Genomic DNA, 19,890 nt, shown 5'->3' with positions numbered 1-19,890 from the left:
ATTTTTTTTATAAATTTTTTTTTCTTACGAATTTAAGCAAGATTTTTTATCGCGCAATCTCTTTAGTAATTATTTATTTCGCGTAAGATCTTTTTTTTTTTATGAAGAAAAGTACTTATAATTATTTATGTAACGTAGGCGTAGCATTATTAGACAGCCAAACGCGAAAGGGTATTAATTTGATTTAATCGTAAGTAAAGAGAGTAATTATTTTTTTACTAGCAATGATTTTAATTTAATAATTGCTTGATAGATCGATGAAATTATATTGCTATTGCGACGTTAGATAATGAAAAGTAAAATTTTGCAAATATAACGATCGTTTTGTCGTGACATTAGGATTTGTAAATGGAATTGACGTGTCGATTAATGTGTAATATGAATATATGTATATTTTAGAGAGCGTATTTTTCGCGCTACTCTTCGTGCGGCAAAACTTTACTACTTTCGATAAGTATTTAACTTTACACAGTCATACCCATAGACCTTTGGACTGGCATATGTTGTCAAGACCCTCACAATTTTTAAGTAATATTCAAAAGACATTATAGCCCTATATAGTTGATTACAAAATTATTAATAAATAAAAGTTTAAATACTTTTTAGCAAATAAAAAGATAAAAACTAATGAAGGACAATTACAATTATAGGGTATTACAGTGTAAAGGTAAAAATTTATCTTACTTTTGTCTTTGCATAATTGTCAGAGTTCTTCGGAAATCTCGAGAAATTTCAGAAGAATCCGAAAGCTCCTTGCAAAACGCATGCCCGTAAATCATCGGAGATCTATCTTCGAAACACAAGCACTTACATTCCTTTATCTTTACTGGTAATGCGTCGAATTTTATGCAAGTTCAAATTAATTACCGCTATACAAAATGTATTTTAAGGCTCGTATCAAAATGTTAACAAAAAAAGAGAGTGAATTGTTAAATAATGATTAAGATGCGACGTTTTTTTGCGGAGATCAAGAGGATCGCCGATGAAAATATTACAAACGATGTACAATGAAATAAAAAATATTATTAAGTACATCTCACGTTAGTCTGATATTATGTCATTGTCTGTGTTAATATATACAATACTTGTATTCTTACGTGAAGGATAAAGTTACCGAGAAATTGATGAAGCTTTTCGGAAATTCCAGCTCAAATTCTTTGATGTAACAAAAAAGAGAAAAAGAGAAGAAAAAGCAGGCATGAAGAAAATTGTAATAGCTCGTATATTTATCGAGGATATATATACATACAAAAATAAAAAAGTATATTTCTAGATATAATATGTTTCTTCTAAATAATTTTTTTAACTCCGAAACACGCTTGATCAATATCGCGGGAATCATATATTTATGTATTTTTATATCTCCTTTATATTCTTTCTATCTCTATTCTTATATATATCCTATAAATATAGGCATTTTTGGCATTTTTCTTTAGATTCTCTAAATTCTTTATTTCATTATAAACAAATACCAGAATTGGGAAGTAATATGTTTCAAAAAAGTAACTTTTGATCTACCTTTTCAGTAACTAGTAACGAATTTAACAATCTGAATCGTGAATTAGCGTATTACATCAGGATTTTGAAATCTCAAAGTTATAGGGGCATTGCAAAAAAAGCAATTTTGATCATATTTGTAAAGTTATTAAAAGAAAAAAATTAGGGAAATCTTTTTTTATTTATATTTATAGAATTTGCAGATCTCTTAAAAAAAAAGTTTTCATTGCAATGTTTCTGAAAAAAGTTTTTTCAGATTATGATATTAAGATTCAAAATTGTTATCAAATTGTTACACACTTTACATCGATAGCGATATCAATATCAAAAATATATCGCTTTTGCTATATTTGAATGTAAAAAAATGTTTAACAAATTTTATGTGTTTTTATATACATATATATATATATATATATATAATTTGCCTGTTCCAGAAATTGTAACAACTCGTTACTTTTTGAGTAGCAATAACAACGAGTTACATGAAAAAAGTAATTCTCCCAATCCTGGCGAATATTTAATTTCGTCTCTATCGATCGTGGCGTTTCTAAGTGACTGATTGTCGTTTACCTTAGATACATGCACTCTTACAAGAAAATTGACTAAGTAGCTGATTATTGCAAAAGAAATAGCAAATATTTTTTTGATTTATTATTAAAGATAGATATATCATGCCGTCCCAACACGACGCAAATGAGAAGACTTGCGACGACAATGAGGTAAGAATTTAATGTACAAAATGTTTTCTCATATTGTATTAACAAAACCCATATTAATATACATGGTGTCAAATTTTTTTAAATTTTAATAATTAATTTTAATATCTTTCTCTCCTCTTAATAGAGCCAATTTTTTTAGCGTTAAAAAGTTGCGAGTTGTGATGGCATCTTGTATACATATATGAATAGAAGGTTTAAAAAAAAACATGCACAAAATATGATATATAAAACGTAAAATATGTATACATAATAACAAAATAAAAATAGATTAAATAAAAAATTAGATAAATTTTCAAATTGTAACTAGAGTGTGATTTGTTGCAGACGCCAAAGTATCAGAACACTTACCGCATAGAGCCGCGGAATCCGTTCAAAGCCGATTTGGTGGACAAGATCGTGAGATCGGTGATGAACAATCGTCTGGACGAGCTCTCGTACGATGATACGGTGGTCGCGAAATTGTGCGGCGATGTCGCTTCGGAAATACGGCGGCGCGTGAAAAAACTCAACTTCGACAGGTGTGTGCGGATACGGAAACTGCATCCTCGAAGATTTACAGCTGATATTCCTGGTGGGAAGGGTCTTTGTCTTCTCGACAAAAATCCTATTTACAAAAGATACGTATAAGTTTTTTTTTTTTTTTTTAATTTTTTTATGTATACATTATCGACGAAATTAACTTGTAAAATAAATCACACAAGAGAGCCATGTTTCATAAATAGAAATGCACATATATAAAAAAAGATGCAATCGACATAAATTTTATTTCTAATTAATTTATATAATTATTTAATAAAATAATTCACGTTAATTCTTAAATTGACGAAGAGCTGAAAACAACGTAGATCAAGAAGCAATGTACCGGTATAAAAATTCTGAATACGTATAATTACCGAAAGATTTTATGAAATTTCTGAAATATTTTTTAAACACATCAAGTTTTTTTAACTCACTATGTTTATATACTGCTATTTCCATTTCTCTTCAGACACAAGATCATCGTCAGAGTTACGATAATTGAAAAGGCCAGTCAATCCGTAGAAACGACTCTAGGTTTCCTGTGGGATAGCGAAAAGGACAATTATTCTCTCTTCTCTCTCGAAGGTCAAACTTTCTACGCTCAGTGCTGCGTGTTCGGTGTCTATTACGAGTGATCATTCTACCGCAAAATTCGACGCCCGTTTTTTTTTTACGAAGAAATCGAGTGACGTGAATGACGAAAAATTGCGATACATTAATTGCTAATTAATAATCATAAATTTTGCAATTAAATCTAGAAACAGAATATCTCGCATAATTTATATTTTGTAATACGTTAAATATTTCGTGGCAGCATAAAATTAAATAGGAAAGATCTGTACAATCAATACAACCTTGACTATCACATGGCGAGATTCGAGCGAGTAAGTCCCGTGTGTGTCGTCGGAATATTTCTCGACAAAAAATGAAGATTATGTTCTATGATTATAGCAATTAGCGATTATCAAACCGTGCGATTAATTGATTCTCACGTTAAAAACAGTACTGCATAAATTATCGTTTCATCGCGATCTTTGATGGGCGATAATGATATCTTTAATCTTATGCTTGGATTCGAATTATATCTCGCAAAAGTTTTCGCCGATTTAAATACAATTTGCTCATTATTTTCGGATTAACAGCACGCAATAATATATCAATCATCAGATTGAATAGTATTAGGATGATCGTCAATTAAACATCACGAATACGGAGCAGATCGACTCCAAGTGCAGCGGTGTTACAATGCATTTAATTAATAAATATAATCATATCTATAATTAAATACTTTGTACAATATAATAAAATAGAATAAAACGTGTCACGTGTGATTAACGTTAGAAATATCCGTATAAAAATTTGCGCGATCGTCGTAATCTGTTGATTAGCATGCAAGTGATTGTAATTATCAGTGTTTCCGAGTGATACGTTAATATCATAAAAGAATAGTCGAGAGAGAGAGAGAGAGAGAGAGAGAGAGAGAGAGAGAGAGATGAAGGAAATCGGCAAGTCATCTGGCAACGGCGAAGCAATCGTATCGAGGTGAATAAAACTTGCACAGCTTATTTAATTAATTATCCTTGTTATAGTAGTCCATTTTACCTATATAAGAATATCTAAACAATAGAAAAAAATTATTACATTAATTATAACATTGAAACACCTTTGATTCTCATCAATATCTTTCATTCGCCGACGTTTTGCATATAAATAAGAAATGGAATGCAAGATCGACTTTTCCCTAGAGTCTGAAGATCTAACGCGTACCGTGGTAAGGATCGAACGATTGAAATAGAAACGCCCGCGTGTCTCTAAACCGGGTCGAAGAGATCGAGGTTGAAATGCACGTTAGAATTGCGCTAGACGCCAGGTCTAGGTGCCGTCGGCTGTCCAGTAAGCAACCAGGCGCGACGACCTCGCGCGACAGTACCACACGAACCGCCGCGGCGAGCAGCGGCTTTGAACACAAACCTGGCGATCGCGCGCGAAAGTGTGCATTGTTTACATTCCTTACCTCGGAAGTGAATCTTTTCTCTCCCAAGAATCTTTGATCTCAATTTGCAGCATTCCGGATACTGTTTGTTCCTAGATCACCGAGCGTTTTTAGATCCTCGTATGTATCCGATCGATTCAGTCCCGTTTTCATATCTTTATGCTTTAATCTGAAAGGAATTTAGAAAGATATTGAAGCATACACATAAAGATAATCAAAATATATCAATTAAGATAATAAATATTTTGATGGAAATAAAACAAAATATAAAAATTATTTCAAATCATGTGTGTTCCTAATTTTTAGTATCTTTCATGGAAAATTAACATAAAATTATAAATATCTTTCGTAGAAAATTGATATGAAAATCTTTATTGAGATAAACATTCACCCCTTTCTTGTCCAAGTTTTCCAATTTTTTAAAATTATTCTGTATTTTTAAATGTGCTAAGCATTTGATTAAATTATTAGTATTCTAATTTTATTAGACACTTGAATTGGTAGATTCTTCAGTTCTTAAATCCGAATTTCAGGTTATTAGTGCCCTGTAAATTAAAATTTTTTCGATTTTGGTGATCAAAACTTTACGAACTTGATTTTAAAAATCTCGTTAAAAAAATCTTAAGATTATGAATTATTAGACATCAATCAAATACTGATGATAGGTTTGTTTGGACAGCTGGACTTCAAAGTTCTTAAACACTCGGGGTTTCTCGCCTTCTTAAAAAAAATCCTTCAATATCAACTTTATCTCTAGAATTCTTAAAAATTTTCACTGACAAGTAGTTTCGCAAAAATTCCGCATTTTGAACCTACCGTTCTAAATTTTTAAGATTCTCAAGTTCTCGCATTCTAAACGCTAAGATTCGCACTGAATCTATGTAGATGAATCCTCGTCAGAATCGCCGGAAACGCTCGATTTGCGACCTTAAAGTTAACGTGCAAAATTAACATATCGCGCTTCAACGCACGCGAGATGACGATCTAATTAGAAACGTAGCCTGAATGAGATATCGCGCGATAAATACATATCGTGTGCGCGTTCTCGTTCCCTCGTAAATTCCTGTTATCCGACACAAAAGTGCGCAGCGTTCGCTTTCGATCGCGTAATTCGAGGATCGCAATCACCGCTCGTCTACTCCGATACATTATCGGATTTCACTGAAAACGAACTCGCGCTCGCGTAAAACACACAAATATAATTACGCTGTTCTCCTGTTCTAACAAGAATCATCGAGCGTGACCTGCGTCATCGTCCTACTTTCATGAACAATTGTCGCGCGCCCCCGCCGTCTACCATTTTTATTGCCGGAGTACGTGATGAAAAGAATATTTTTTGTTAAAATGCATTCAAAAAACTGTGTATTCGGATATCGAGGACTCAAAGAGGACAAGAAGACTGCCACGAAATCAAGAAATTATTTTTAAATTCCATTCGTGAATCTATAAGATTGACCAATTTAGTAAAAAGTGAAAATAATAAATAGATTAACGAAATGAGATACTAATCATGAGATCTAAAAATTCAAGAATTCACAGATTTAGAAATATTGCAATAGATATATCCAAAAGTTCAGGAGATCGAAGAAGACTTTGCTAAAGAATATTTAGTTTAAGAATTGTGCGAAAAAAAAGAATCTACATTAAATTTTTAAGATGCCAAGTATTCAAAAAATGTAAGGAATCAAGAATTACAAAATTCGATTTGTTTTCCCGAATAATTGAAAATTTTTTTCTGTTCTTCCACGCCCGAGCATACGTCATCTCTATATATGACAGCTATATATCTAACAGCGACGCGCATTCTTTTACTTTACTATATATCATTACCGTTTCGCTGCAGCTGCGCAAATTTGTCATGAAGGATATTTAAGCGTATCTTTTCTATTTTACGTAGAGTTAACGTTAAGCCATCGTGATTTGAAGTCATCCACAAATCTCACATAAAGAAGTTTTATTCGATCGTTTCTTGCTTCGATTTTCTCTTAGTCTTTTTCATAATTATCCTAATCTTCTTCCTTTCGTAATATCCTCTTCCTTTCTAAGAGTAATTATCTCGATTTCTTTTATAAATCACGATATCCTTCGTTCTTAAGTAATTCCATCCCAATCGAAGAATCGTTAGAGTAATCTTAATTTCGTTCATTCTACCAATTAAATAGTCCTGTAATCAATTGAGAGAATTAGACAGTAGCAATTAGATTTCCTGTTATTTTAAATTCGAAATTACACAAATTAACAAATTAATAGAAAATTAATTAGAAAGAAATTATACACGGAGCAGATATGTCATTTATACATTTTCTACAACTTCCATAATAATAATTTCTTCATACGAAACATCTCTATTACGTGAAAAACAAGAATTGATGAATATTTTCCTGTTCGTCCACTGCACGTATGCGTATGTTATATTACCTTCGAATGACGCCTGAAGCGGGACGGGCATGAATAATGGATTTCGCATTGAAATAAGATTTGCAACGATGTTTAAAGATACGGCAGTAGCACTTGCGTGGTATGTGCGGACACGAGAAATTAAGCATAAGTAGGCCAAGCAGTAGTAAAGTCATCAGCGAAAGAAGAAGACTCTAATCGCGTTTCATTGCCTTATTCGTCACTATTACATACGAGCTATTTCTAATTCTTCGTCGATTACAAAATCTCAAAAATAGCCGCACCTAGCGAGAGGAGAGTCTCCCAGGCTTAGAAGTATACTGGAAACCAGTTTACATCGATTAGAATTTTATTGATCAATGTACGACGTAATAATTCTACTCTCTCATTCACTTGGAGGCTATTTTTGGACTTCGCGTCGACAATGTTCTCACAAAAATCAAATCCCTGCGAGATAATTAGATCTTCCAGTCCCTCCAAATCTCTCGTTCGAATCTTCGCGCATTCTTGTATCCTCAAGATGTGTTCAGTTATTTTTCACTTGAATAAATTGTCTAACATCTGTGGACTTGAGAAAGATGATTTTTCAAAGCGTATACACATAGATACCGCGAGTCAACTCTAAGAATCCGTTATCGTCTTCTCGCTAATTTATCGCATCATCTATTATCTACTGGTTTACCTGGCAATGCTCGCGGCAAAACTTCGGCGGCGAACGCGCGAATACTTCCGGTTATGCAATCGGCACAGCCACGTTACGCTAGCTTCTTCATAAGAGTTGATAATAAATTATATTCTGCGATGTCGTCAGCCGGCGGCGAAATGTAGGTTTATTCCGCGATCCGCGAGACGAGAAAGGAAAAGCGCTTTTCTTCCAATGAGAGTCCGCTCCGTTAAGCTCGCTGTCTAAATACAAATCTATTTTATGTAAACTTTTCATAAAAATTGGGACTGTACAATTGGACAAGTTTTATATTATTAATATAATTAGAATTATAATTATATATATTATTATTATTATATTATTAATATAATTATTCTATGCAATTATTTTAAACTTTTCATGGACGAAAAATTTCTCGTCCATGAAAAAGTTTATACACTCATCAAATATTTATAGAAACAGCCAATATATTTCTATAGATTTGAACATTTCCAGAAACAATCGATGCAATGTATGACGCCTGCCGATACGAGAAAGCCTGGACCGTGACTAAACTTTCACCTTGGTGCGCCGTCTTTAGCAAAGAGGAGCTCCGCATCCTGGAGTATAGAGAGGATCTCGATTATTACTACAAAGCGGGCTACGGACGAGAGATCAACGCTCGTCTAGGATGTCCTCTTCTGCACAATATGATGCAACATTTTGGGTACCATTTATAATTCGAATCTCATCAAACATTTTTTTTTCGGTCTTGAAATATGAATTGAGATATCTCTATTAAACCTTCCAATTCTATTTTTTTATACACTGAATTTTTTAAAAATAGAGATCGATGAAGATTATGCGAGGAATAATAATTTGACATCGTTATACTTATATTCTGTAATTTAAAGAAGAAAATTCAGAATTCAGAAAATCGAGGATTTCGAAGCATATGTCTCTTTCCATTAGGAATATAGCCAACGATCAGATGTCGGGCGAACCCACGGGCATCTTTTACTTCAGTGATATAATCAGCCTGCAAAATCTCCTAACCGCTATGGGCATAAACGAGGATTCGACACGATTGACTAGTTACAACTACAAGGACATGGCCAGACGACAGTGGCGCACGTCTCTAATATCGTCCTATGCCGCGAATCTTATCGCCGTATTTTACAAGTGAGAATACACGCGTTTCTTTTATTTATCATACATTTATTTTTCACGTTTTATTTCGTTTTAATCCCTCACTAAAAATTTATTATTATTATTATTTATTCCATTTCAATTATTTTGACGTGTATATCTCTCTTTTATAGTTAAGTTAATTATTAATTTACTGCTGCTTCATATTCGATTATTTCTAGTATCGATAATAATATACGATATTTTATCCAACAACTCTTGTAATTACACATTCAAAATTTTTGAATGCTTGATGCTAGATGCAGATAGATTTTTTATTCTACTACTTCATAAATTATGCTCTAATTTCTATATTTTTTAATTGTATCCTTAAAAGTGTATCCTTTGATTTAGGATATACTTAAGATCTCTCTTAATCCGTTTTATAAAGTAATCAGAATTAAATAAAGCAGTCAGTTAAACCAAGTTTAATAAAAGAATTGAAAAGCAGTTGGTTTTAAATTTCTCTGCGTAACGAAAATACTATTATCCTAATTATATTAAAGGGGATCTTAATCTTTATAAAAAATCTGTATTCTATTGCAGATGTAACGACAACAACGACCGCAATAAAGTAATGTTTTACCTGGCGGAAAAACCAGTGCGATACGAAGGCTGCCAGGTGGGCCTTTGCGACTGGGAATTTTTGAAGAGGAGATTAGGCAAACTGGTGTCCAATTGTAAGCTCGACGTCTGCTGGAATGTGAACGGAGCATCCTCCAGCTTCCCGAATTCCATAGTCATCCTATTAGTATCCGTTGTTCTAGTCCGCCTTGGTTACAGCCGACAACTGTGAATAAGTTATTGTTATATATAATAGTTTCACAGCTATTAGATCTTAAATTGTAAAATATTAAATAAGAAAATAATGTCTCTTCTTAGAGAAACCGTGCAAAGAATTAAATTATATATAATTATATAGCTCTATTAAATTTGTATTAATAAATTCTTGCAGCTTTATAGGTATTAAATATATTAAATCTATTATGATATATATGATAGCAACGTAATATTTCAGAATTCATATAATTTATAGATTATAATTGTAGTTTATAAAATGTATGTTCTTATATATACTTTATTCATATACGAGAAAGAGAGAGTTAATTGTTATATTTATATATTTATTACACGATATTAATTATACAAAATAATTATACAAGAAAAATTTTAATATACAAAATATATTTATTATATCAAAATGATTTATTTATACGTTTTACTATATCAATTAATTACTTTCAATGTAATAATAATTATAGCAACATATAGTAAGCTATAGAGTGTGATATACTATATAGTAATATGCAGTGTAAATATATATATAGTCAGATATATAGATGACATATTACAAAACTTTTCTTTTTCCAAAGTGTCTACTCAAATTTTGTTAAAAAATGGAATAATTTTCATAAGCATTCTTCACTCGTATAATTTTATAATTTTTTTTGCCAAAAATTATAGTGAAGATATATATTCAGTGAAGATTGTGTACTGTATTTTGCTGAGATATTGAATATGAACACAGAGATATATCTATTTATAATATATTTTAAATATACATAATTCATAATTCCCTCATAAATATATATATTTTAAAATAAATATTTATCTGCTTAATGAAGTATGATATTGATATTATTATCGATATAAAGTATATATTAAGAATTTTGAATCTTAATATCTTAATCATATAAAATAATTATAGAAAATTATAGAAAAACTTATCGAATTAATTATAGAAAAACTTATAGAATTAATTATAGAAAAACTTTCCTTCTCCAAAAACATTGCATAAAATTCTTTCGCTTAAAATCTTTAAATACTGCAAATAAAAAAAGATTACAAGAATTATATAATTTGATTTAAAATAAAATTTTACTGAGATTATTCAGTAATTTCTAAAAGAATTTAATTAATGTGCTCTTTATGTGTGTTTATTTGCATGGAAATTATGCCGCGTAGCAAAGCGCCGAAAAATAAAACGGTCGAAGGTCGAATGCTAAATTTCGTTACCGAAAAAAAAAGTGTCAGAGTCATTTTTTTTCCTCATTAGAGACAAAATGTAAGGCCGTTATCGTTACCGAAAAAGAGAAGTTCTTAAATGGCAAGTACCTTACCTTCTAATTCTGCGAAAGAATCGCGAAAAAGAATTCGATATTTCGCGCAAATCTTTATCCATCACCGCCGCCATTTCATAATCGACTGCATCTCACGATGTCTTTCGATTCATCGAAATGCGAGACACGATGACCTCTTGCGGCTGACAGCCTCAAACTCCTTATGACGTCAATACGTCAAGCACGTTCCCAATTCCCAAGCGCAAAAATCGTGTCCGACTTTCGCTGCAATATGTCTACTTTTGTAGAATCTACTTTTCCCATCCTGTAGAAGAATCATTCGATATATAATGGTTTTGTGGTAAACGTTTCTGTCAATTCTGTTTGATCTCTGTCAAATAATTTTGGAAGCGTCAAAATTCAAAGATTTTTTTCGTGGAATTTTTAAATAATTCTTAAATTTTAAATCTTACACATTCTCGACTTGGATTATTTTCTCTATTTTGCATATTATAATAATTATTAAGCTTATTAATGATTGAAATAGTTGAACTCGACTTACCGGTACTTGTAAATAATTTCTTACTTTTTCGATCAAAAGTTTAACTTTTATCTATATATTGTTTACTAAAATCTTCGATTAAAAATGCGAATTTAGGAAATTGTTGCCACCTTGATTGACACTATACTTGCTTTATATTTCAGAATCTTTCGACAACTGATTGATGTGATCATGGCCAGTCCACGGACACGACGAATGCTGGGTGAATTGAAGCTGAGGGATGAGAATAACGTAAGCTTGAAAATAGAATAAAACATTAATAACATGCACTTCTTTCTCCGAATAAAAATCAGATAAATGACAGTTGAAAAAATTACAGTTACTTAATTACAGATGTTTTTTAAATTAAACTTTGGCTCATTCTTATTTTCAATAAATGTAATTTTTATCTCAGTGCTTCATATAATATCTTCATCTATACTTATTATTGTTAATACTTATTAAATATGTATATAAGTAATTTATGATTGACTTTGTAATACATAACTGAGGGATTTATATAAACCTGTATACATATTTTGCAGAAATGCTTTGAATGTGGCAGCCACAATCCGCAATGGGTATCTGTGACATATGGGATCTGGATATGTCTGGAGTGTTCGGGCAAGCATCGTGGCTTAGGTGTACACTTGTCATTTGTCCGCTCTGTCTCTATGGACAAGTGGAAGGATGTCGAACTAGAGAAAATGAAAGTCGGTGGTAATAGAAACGCTCGAGAATTTTTCGAAAATCAACCTGACTGGGATGAAGATATGTCTATCTCACAACGTTACAATACAAAAGCTGCAGCATTGTACAAAGACAAGGTGAGAAAGTATGTTGAACGTGGTACGTTATATAACAGTTAAATTATTCGTCTATTCCATCCATTTTTCATCACATTATTCATCTCTTAAACATATATTTCTCTTCTCGTGCTTAGATCGCTACATTGGCACGAGGAGAATCTTGGAGTCCAAGCAGTTCAGCGGCAAAAGATTTCGAACCTTCAACGTTCACTGAAAACAAACAAGAGTATTTGTATCAGAGCGATTTGTCCTTTTCTTACCAAAATATGAATTCAAACCTAAAGGCACAAACGGAAACTTTTTTTGCGAAAAGACAGAATGAAAACGCCAATCGGCCAGAGTAAGTTTATTTATTTCCTATATCTTATCAGGCATACATTTCTGTAGTTTCAAATCTCTCTCTTTCTCTCATATAATCTAAATTTTTTTGATTAAACAACCGGATGAATGATAATGTAAAAAAACAAGAAATCGAGAAATAAATTTGAAAACTAGATATATTTTAATTGTTAATTTAATGTGAAATTATCAATTTTTTTTTTTTTTCAGTAACATTCCACCTAGTCAAGGCGGCAAATATGGTGGCTTCGGTTATCAAATGGATCCACCGCCCAAAAGTTCGTCCCAGGAACTATTCGACACCGCAGTTTCTTCGTTAGCAACTGTATGACTTTTAATGTTTATTAAACTTTTGTAATGTATATTTGATGAAACAATTAAATTATCTGCTAATTTTGCAGGGTTGGTCAATATTTTCTTCTTCGGCATCGAAAATAGCGAGCAAAGCTACCGAAAATGCTATCAAGATCGGAGGACTCGCGACACAAAAGGCAAGTGTTAAAAAATCTGGAAATATTCTTGAAAATTTAAACTAATCTAGGAACGAAAAACTCAGAAATATTGAATACTATTAAAGAAATTATATTAAAATTATACTTAATTAATTTTGATTAAGTATAATTTGAATAATCTTGGCAATGCTGTTTAAATGTTTTCTTCAAAAGCATTATTTAAAAACAGAATTGAACAATATTGATTATAATTTGCTGTTGCACTAATATTTATTTGCATTACTTTTTTTATTGTTATAAACCCATGCAGAGTGAATTTACTTGTTACTTGATGCTATAAACGCGATATCGATTGATTATTATTATTTTTGTAGGTTTATTTTGGATCATTTTTGTCTTACATCAGATTTAATTAAATTTAATGATTTTAAAAACTTTACACTTTTTTTATTCCATTTTTCTTTCTTCTTTTTATATTACGTCATTAGGTTCGAGACGGTACATTATTAGAGGACGTCGGAAGCCAGGTTAATCATTTGGTTACAAAGGTACAGATACTTTCATTTGCTTTCTCTTTTGTTACCATCATTTGGTTTTTGTGTCAAAAGATTGTTTATATATATAATTAAGAAGTTAATTATAAAAATCAAGTCTGTGTGAACAAATATTAAAAATTTAAGAAGTTTAAGAGAAAGTAATGTATAGGTGGGGGACATAACTAGACGAGGAGGATGGGGTGACATCGCCGGGACCAATTCAGCCGAACAACAAAAACAGTACGATTCCACAGATCTATATCAATGTTCCTCCAACTGCCCTAATGCGTATCAAAATAGCGATTCGATGCAGTCAAATCGCTCTAACGAAAAATCATCTCTTGTGAGAAGCTCCAGTTCGAAGTAAGTTGTTTTTAAATTTCTAATAATAAAATGGAAACACAGTTTCTCATTAATTAATAAATGGACATTAAGTTCTTGCACATTAATAGAATTTTATAAAATATTAGAATTTTGTAAAACTAATTCTTTGCTTAATTCACCTTAGGAGTAATATTTCTACTGGAGGTTTCTCCAACACATCAAATTGCGATTGGGATTGGAACAATGACACGAAAGAAGCAAGTAAGGCAGTAATATCGAAGAGACAGTCAAAGGAAGAATCACTAATCAGTTTTGAAACAGACAATAAAGCACAACAAAACTGGAACTCTAAAGCGGAAGACGATGCCTGGGAAATATTAAATAATTAATTAAACGAATATAATCAGCGCGGATTAGAGGAAAATATCGATACGTATTAATTTTAACGAATTAAAGAGAAAAGACAAATACATATTTCTTATGAAGCACCCCATTTCCTAATATGCGTGAAATATAATCCACTTCTGTTTAATAATTTGGAAATGCGATAAAGTCGTATTGATTAATCAAGTAAATTATTAACATGCCAATAATCTTTCAAGATAAAACAAATGATAATTACCTATTTCTTGAGTTTTACAAACCTTTTAGAAATTTTAAATCTTCAAGCTCAAAAATCTTAGAATAAAGGAACTTGAAAATTTTTATTATAAAAATTTAAAATCACTTATAGTTCTAAGATGAACAGTTCTTTGCTGCTTTCCTTTCTAGTATTTCTAAAAGAATAATTGGTAAAGATTAATTTTTAACAGCTTCTCTTAGTCCTAAGATTAGTCCTTAGATACCTTAGATACAAGCATTTAGAAATAACATACACAAATACATACTTGAAGTCTCCTGAAAGACTTGTTAATTGTATTATAAACAATACGTTGTAATTTTAAAATTATAATATAATATAAATATAAAAGTTTTATAAAGTATTTTCTCTATTTTGTATATTCAATACAAATATATAATGTTAATTGAGAAATAAATATAATGCTATTATATACAAAGGAAATAATAGCCAAGAAAATTATAAAACTGTAATGAGAGAAAGAAAGGTATCTAAGCAACAGAGAATTAAAAATATTAAAATATACAAGACAAAAATATGTATATGTGAAGAAAAATTTAAAATATCTTTTCTATGTCATACCTAAAGTTACACTCTTTATTTCTTTGTTCAGACGATGGATACTGCTCGTATAATCCAATAAGTAACAATGCCAGAGGTATACCATATTCATCATTGCCAAATATATCACTGTTTAACCAATCAATTATTGAAGATTTCTTGTTAACAGCAATCTTTGCCTGTTCGAGTGTCGACTGTAATGCAGAATGGCGTTCCTCTTTAGACATGTTTGGCAGTATAGAGGAAGGAAGATTTGAATATCCATACTTGAAGAGAGCATTCAATAACGCAATCATATCCTCCGTCTTACCGAAGGGAGGCTCGTTCTTGTCCTTTGTTATAGCTTTGTTGTGATTGCTGTGCATCTCCATTTTAATGCTTGTAAAATACTGAAAGGATACAAGTAACATAAGTATATTTACTCAGATTATAAAGATTTTTTGATACACATTTCAAGATATACATTTCTAGAAAATAATAGAAATGAGAATACTAAATAAATTATTAATAATAATGATAGACTATTTACGTTTTTCGTCGGCGAGTCAATTAGATTAGATTAACATTCTTTTGAGGAATAATTTTCGCGTGATAATTATGTTAATATTTTTAATTTTTTCATGCAAAACTAATATGTCGTAGAAATTATTATTACGAAACGTTTATTCGATACACTCTGAAATGTACTCTATGTCCATTGATTATTACGATGTTCTAAAAGGTGAAAATAAATACATACTCAGATATGGATTGATATTCTTGGATATTTGGATATTCTTGGATATTATTATTGGATATTTAGATTCTGTAATATATTGATACGTAAGTAATATATAATATTTTACTCTTCTTCTTCTTTTTTATCGTGGCCACATCCGATCTAATTGGATCGGTATAATCCGGCCAAAAACAGGTTGGGAGTAACAAATGAGAGTAAATAATGGAAAGATTCCTCTAAAGGAGAGGAAGAAACTCAAAAATAAAGTCCAAAGGACACACGCGTAACGTGTCTAAACACGTCCGTTCCCGTCCGTGGGCGGCACAACGGACTCTTAATATTTTACTCAAATAACACAGAGTATAAAAATATTGCGTGATATAAGTAGATATAAATGTGGCCTCCCATATACAACACACACACACGCGCGAATTCAATCAGTGTTCGCACATGCGCGTCAAGTACTATATCGATAAAGTTCTCACATTTCGATTATAAAAGAATCTCCCTTTGTTTTACCTCTTTAATTTACTTTTTATGCCAATATTTAATAAAAATTATTTAACATTTTACAAGATTATTTGCATGTTTACCTTTTACATTTACGTTACGTTATCAACTCTACAAATATTAACCAATCAGAATAAAAGAAATCATTGTCTCTTTTCTGATTGGTCAATCAAACGACTCGAAATATCCGTGACGCAATTATTTATGTTTAGGTTCCCGGGACTTGATAATTCTCTTTTTGCGACGAATGTTTGTGATATTGTGTTATAAAGCTGTCTAACGTCGACGAGTGAGTATTTGAATCACGAGAAATAGTAATGAATTTATTACTGTATTTAAATACTAAAGTTTCTAAATCTAAAAAAGTTTGACTTCAATTAAGAACCTAACCTATTTGTTTTTTATTCTTAGACTGTTCTTTCTCATCTATTATAGAGACAATAATCTAAGGAAATATAATTAAATCACAAGTATTCCAGTTTTCAATAAATTGATATTAAAATAATTTGCATATTGATTTTGTATCCAAACGATGCATTTTATTTATTTATGTTTGTGATATTGTGTTATAAAGCTGTCTAACGTCGACGAGTGAGTATTTGAATCACGAGAAATAGTAATGAATTTATTACTGTATTTAAATACTAAAGTTTCTAAATCTAAAAAAGTTTGACTTCAATTAAGAACCTAACCTATTTGTTTTTTATTCTTAGACTGTTCTTTCTCATCTATTATAGAGACAATAATCTAAGGAAATATAATTAAATCACAAGTATTCCAGTTTTCTCTCAAATTGATATTAAAATAATTTGCATATTGATTTTGTATCCAAACGATGCATTTTATTTATTTATTTTTTTGACATTGGCTATTGTTTCAAAATTATTTAAAATAGAAAAGAAAATACTGAAAAAGATTTAAAGAATATATTAAATTGACTATAAAATGTATTTGGAAATTAGACACTGACAAGTTTAAAGAAACATTTGTATACACTAAGACCTGTACATAATAAAACTTTAATTCTAAATTAATGCAAGTGAATTAAAGAAACGTTTTTTGTAACATGAGTGTTTTGTTTATTCCTAGAAAGGAACAGAAACGAGCCAGCATGCCGGAGCCTGTGAATCACCAGGTGAATGCCGCTCGTAAGACGTTCCGAACCTTATACCAGATCTCCAAGCTGCTGAACACGAATCTCGATGAAAACACTCTGAGCATTTGCATCAGACTGTGTGAAAACGGAGTGAATCCGCATGCCCTCGCCACTGTGGTGAAGGAACTTCAACGAGAGGTCAAAGCGATGAACGACACGCAGTTGGAGTTTGCCAATAAGACAAGTGTGACCAAGTGAACCCAAACAAGTATGACACTGTTGTTGTCCTCCCACATATTTTATAGAACTTATCTTATGTTATCCAATAAATGTTTTTAAATACATGTTTGCTGTTTTATTAACCATATGCATTAATGAATGCACATTGCATATTTAATATTTTTCAAAAACAATTTGTTTACTTATAAGTATCAAAAAAATATATTCCGAAAAAAATATTTGTACCAAAAAAAGAAATAGTTAGGATTTGAAATTGTAAAATGTTTGAGAAATATAGGAATGCACTAAGATTACAACTCAGCCTTGCCCTGACTTATCTTTTCATTTTGCTTTCTTATCGACTCATCAGCTGCTTTCTGTAGAGATCAAGCTTGTTTTATCTCTTATGAAAGAATTTATAAATACTAATATTTATCAACATATAACATTGTTACCTGTTGTTTTTCATTACTATAAAATGTCTGTCCTTCAAGGGTGAGATGAGATAGTTCGGGTTGCTGCAGCAAATAATTTTTAGCATCAACAGCCTGAGATCCTTCGCGAAACATGTATATCGAACGTTTCACATCGATTGGATATCTGCATAAAATTACATATTGAATATTTTTACTATTCTCATATCTTTTAACGTCTATATGTTTTTTTAACAATAAATCAAGTGAATTAATGACAGTAGAAATTATATTATTTAATTATTATGATGGTTATGTTTATGGAATTATATTATTTATGTCCGTAAATATATGTTAATGATAAGTTATTAGGAAACATAATTTAAGTAATTCTTTAATATAGGGTAATAGATAAATTTCTGTACAATATCTTGTGCATAGAATGTAAAAATACCTCTCTGCAATAATATGATTGTTTTGCAGACTGGTCTGCCAAATACGCATCACAATCTCGGCTTGCTCTTCCGAAATATCTGGCTCAAGATCCACAAACATCATAACGCCCTTCCCTTTCTTTGTAATTCTCAGCAAATTATCTGGATTTGAAGTATCTATCTACATGTTAAATTTTATTTTATGCACGAGTGTGAAAAAACTGATAAATTAATACATTTGCCAATTCAATTGACAACCATAGATCTTTATATATAAACACAGGCAATAAAGGCAATCTATTACCTGGGATAAATCTATCTTTGGACTGGGTCGCAAGTGTTCTGGCAATTCATCTGGTTCCAGAGGTTCATCATTTTCCTAAAATATTAGATTAATCAAAAGATCTATTCAATTTTTCTGTCTTTCTAACGGAACAATAATTCAACCATACTTCCCACTGCTCCAGCAAATGCTCTAGATCAGCCTCCGTCATGTCTCTTATATCCTTGTCGCGCCATGATTTCTTCTTTTGTTGAGTTTGAGCGATCGACGATGCTAATATTGTAATTAAGAGTATAGATAGGCTTAGAACTTTTGGTTCCATTTTATCATGCAAGAAGACAGTCAAGTATCTATCACGAATAATTTATTGTGAACATTCCAAGTATATTGCTGAAAATTCAAACGAGATTAGCTCGAACTAACAACAATCAATTGTTTGAATTAATAATAAACTATTTCAATGATTCACATATTTAAATGTCTTGAGGTTATGCTCAATTCCTTCTACCGGCTCTTCTAAATTTTTCTTCACGGCGTGGTGAAAAAATTTATAAGAAAATTTATAAGCGTAAAAAAATTGGGAAATATCCGACTATGCAATCAAAAATAACAAAGGGCGATAAAAATATGTTTTAAAATTTTCACGTATTTATTACCCCATCAGTTTATATCGTAGCTGTCGCAAGACTATTGAGCACTCGGTTTACAAAGTGATTCGAATAGTTTGGAATTAAAAAGATTTTTTTGTTTTGATTGATCAATCGAGCATCTAAAATTGATTAAATCAAACAAAGAAGTCTTTGACCTATTGTTTCGATCGACCAGTCAAACGATTCGAAGCATTTCTGATCAATAGATGGACACTTTTATCGATTTTATTGATCTTGAATGCTCGGTGCATTATTGGAGTTCGAGCACGAAAAGAAAAGATAGATAGATAGATAGGTAAGGTAGGCCATCTTCTTCCTTTCTCTATACCATACTTTTCATTGGTCAATGGTTTCAAAAGGAGTTGAAACT

At 31.2% G+C, this 19,890-nt stretch overlaps 5 protein-coding genes and 1 long non-coding RNA gene across 11 annotated transcripts; 4 read left to right on the top strand and 2 right to left on the bottom strand.

Moving 5' to 3' along the window:
* The first annotated feature begins 2,168 nt into the window (after positions 1-2,168).
* LOC115238818 (tctex1 domain-containing protein 3-like) lies at positions 2,169-4,330 on the top strand. Its single transcript, XM_029812921.1, has 3 exons — positions 2,169-2,216; positions 2,541-2,734; positions 3,205-4,330. Exons 1-3 carry the CDS (start codon positions 2,169-2,171, stop codon positions 3,368-3,370), a joined length of 408 nt encoding a protein of 135 aa, XP_029668781.1. The 3' UTR covers positions 3,371-4,330.
* Positions 4,331-4,389: 59 nt separating this feature from the next.
* Positions 4,390-11,196, bottom strand: LOC115238840. The gene is made up of 6 exons (XR_003884553.1): positions 11,077-11,196; positions 9,543-9,746; positions 7,808-8,031; positions 7,147-7,693; positions 6,559-6,892; positions 4,390-4,897 (listed from the first exon to the last, which is right to left on the bottom strand). It is a non-coding gene; the product is annotated as an uncharacterized LOC115238840 (long non-coding RNA).
* Positions 8,280-9,963, top strand: LOC115238838 (multiple inositol polyphosphate phosphatase 1-like). Its single transcript, XM_029812952.1, has 3 exons — positions 8,280-8,495; positions 8,741-8,950; positions 9,503-9,963. The coding sequence occupies exons 1-3, from the start codon at positions 8,299-8,301 to the stop codon at positions 9,750-9,752; spliced, it is 657 nt and encodes a 218-aa protein (XP_029668812.1). The 5' UTR covers positions 8,280-8,298; the 3' UTR covers positions 9,753-9,963.
* A 36-nt stretch (positions 11,197-11,232) lies between the features above and the next one.
* On the top strand, positions 11,233-14,502 carry LOC115238834 (ADP-ribosylation factor GTPase-activating protein 1). Of its 2 annotated transcripts, XM_029812940.1 has the most exons (9): positions 11,234-11,377; positions 11,722-11,809; positions 12,103-12,384; positions 12,501-12,706; positions 12,916-13,030; positions 13,107-13,196; positions 13,646-13,705; positions 13,863-14,056; positions 14,202-14,502. In XM_029812940.1, exons 2-9 carry the CDS (start codon positions 11,750-11,752, stop codon positions 14,404-14,406), a joined length of 1,212 nt encoding a protein of 403 aa, XP_029668800.1. In that variant the 5' UTR covers positions 11,234-11,377; positions 11,722-11,749; the 3' UTR covers positions 14,407-14,502. The 2 variants fall into 2 exon arrangements, with proteins under 2 accessions (XP_029668801.1, XP_029668800.1); XM_029812941.1 differs by lacking the exon at positions 13,646-13,705 and having other exon boundaries at positions 11,233-11,377.
* Positions 12,473-19,807, bottom strand: LOC115238835 (LDLR chaperone boca). 4 transcript variants are annotated; one of them, XM_029812942.1, is made up of 8 exons: positions 19,527-19,807; positions 19,040-19,260; positions 18,892-18,966; positions 18,608-18,768; positions 18,196-18,340; positions 15,465-15,586; positions 15,219-15,391; positions 12,473-12,486 (listed from the first exon to the last, which is right to left on the bottom strand). In XM_029812942.1, exons 2-7 carry the CDS (start codon positions 19,190-19,192, stop codon positions 15,343-15,345), a joined length of 705 nt encoding a protein of 234 aa, XP_029668802.1. In that variant the 5' UTR covers positions 19,193-19,260; positions 19,527-19,807; the 3' UTR covers positions 12,473-12,486; positions 15,219-15,342. The 4 variants fall into 4 exon arrangements, with proteins under 4 accessions (XP_029668802.1, XP_029668803.1, XP_029668804.1 ...); XM_029812943.1 differs by lacking the exon at positions 12,473-12,486 and having other exon boundaries at positions 15,225-15,391; positions 15,508-15,586; XM_029812944.1 differs by lacking the exons at positions 12,473-12,486; positions 15,219-15,391; positions 15,465-15,586 and adding an exon at positions 17,856-18,117.
* LOC115238837 (mitotic-spindle organizing protein 1-like) lies at positions 16,553-17,865 on the top strand. 2 transcript variants are annotated; one of them, XR_003884552.1, is made up of 2 exons: positions 16,553-16,714; positions 17,515-17,865. XR_003884552.1 is itself a non-coding variant. In XM_029812951.1 (2 exons), exon 2 carries the CDS (start codon positions 17,537-17,539, stop codon positions 17,777-17,779), a length of 243 nt encoding a protein of 80 aa, XP_029668811.1. In that variant the 5' UTR covers positions 16,975-17,016; positions 17,515-17,536; the 3' UTR covers positions 17,780-17,865. The 2 variants fall into 2 exon arrangements, 1 of the variants encoding a protein (XP_029668811.1); XM_029812951.1 differs by lacking the exon at positions 16,553-16,714 and adding an exon at positions 16,975-17,016.
* Positions 19,808-19,890: the final 83 nt, after the last annotated feature.

This window comes from Formica exsecta, unplaced genomic scaffold (assembly GCF_003651465.1).
Source record: "Formica exsecta isolate Colony F162 unplaced genomic scaffold, ASM365146v1 scaffold36, whole genome shotgun sequence".
NCBI lineage: Eukaryota > Metazoa > Arthropoda > Insecta > Hymenoptera > Formicidae > Formica > Formica exsecta.
Note: the sequence above shows the minus strand (reverse complement) of the source record. Positions and strands in the feature narration are given on the sequence as shown.

Excerpts from the sequence above, each read along its gene's own strand:
- LOC115238818 (XM_029812921.1), top strand. The coding sequence starts at position 2,169 with ATGCCGTCCCAACACGACGCAAATGAGAAGACTTGCGACGACAATGAG. Across the intron at positions 2,217-2,540 it reads AGACTTGCGACGACAATGAG|ACGCCAAAGTATCAGAACAC; the intron begins GTAAGAATTTAA and ends GATTTGTTGCAG. Across the intron at positions 2,735-3,204 it reads AAAAAACTCAACTTCGACAG|ACACAAGATCATCGTCAGAG; the intron begins GTGTGTGCGGAT and ends ATTTCTCTTCAG.
- LOC115238837 (XM_029812951.1), top strand. The coding sequence starts at position 17,537 with ATGCCGGAGCCTGTGAATCACCAGGTGAATGCCGCTCGTAAGACGTTC.
- LOC115238838 (XM_029812952.1), top strand. The coding sequence starts at position 8,299 with ATGTATGACGCCTGCCGATACGAGAAAGCCTGGACCGTGACTAAACTT. Across the intron at positions 8,496-8,740 it reads AATATGATGCAACATTTTGG|GAATATAGCCAACGATCAGA; the intron begins GTACCATTTATA and ends TCTTTCCATTAG. Across the intron at positions 8,951-9,502 it reads CTTATCGCCGTATTTTACAA|ATGTAACGACAACAACGACC; the intron begins GTGAGAATACAC and ends ATTCTATTGCAG.
- LOC115238835 (XM_029812942.1), bottom strand. The coding sequence starts at position 19,192 with ATGGAACCAAAAGTTCTAAGCCTATCTATACTCTTAATTACAATATTA. Across the intron at positions 18,341-18,607 it reads AATCATATTATTGCAGAGAG|ATATCCAATCGATGTGAAAC; the intron begins GTATTTTTACAT and ends AATTTTATGCAG. Across the intron at positions 15,587-18,195 it reads ATAGTAATGAAAAACAACAG|TATTTTACAAGCATTAAAAT; the intron begins GTAACAATGTTA and ends GTATCCTTTCAG.
- LOC115238834 (XM_029812940.1), top strand. The coding sequence starts at position 11,750 with ATGGCCAGTCCACGGACACGACGAATGCTGGGTGAATTGAAGCTGAGG. Across the intron at positions 12,385-12,500 it reads CAGCATTGTACAAAGACAAG|ATCGCTACATTGGCACGAGG; the intron begins GTGAGAAAGTAT and ends TCTCGTGCTTAG. Across the intron at positions 13,706-13,862 it reads TTAATCATTTGGTTACAAAG|GTGGGGGACATAACTAGACG; the intron begins GTACAGATACTT and ends AGTAATGTATAG.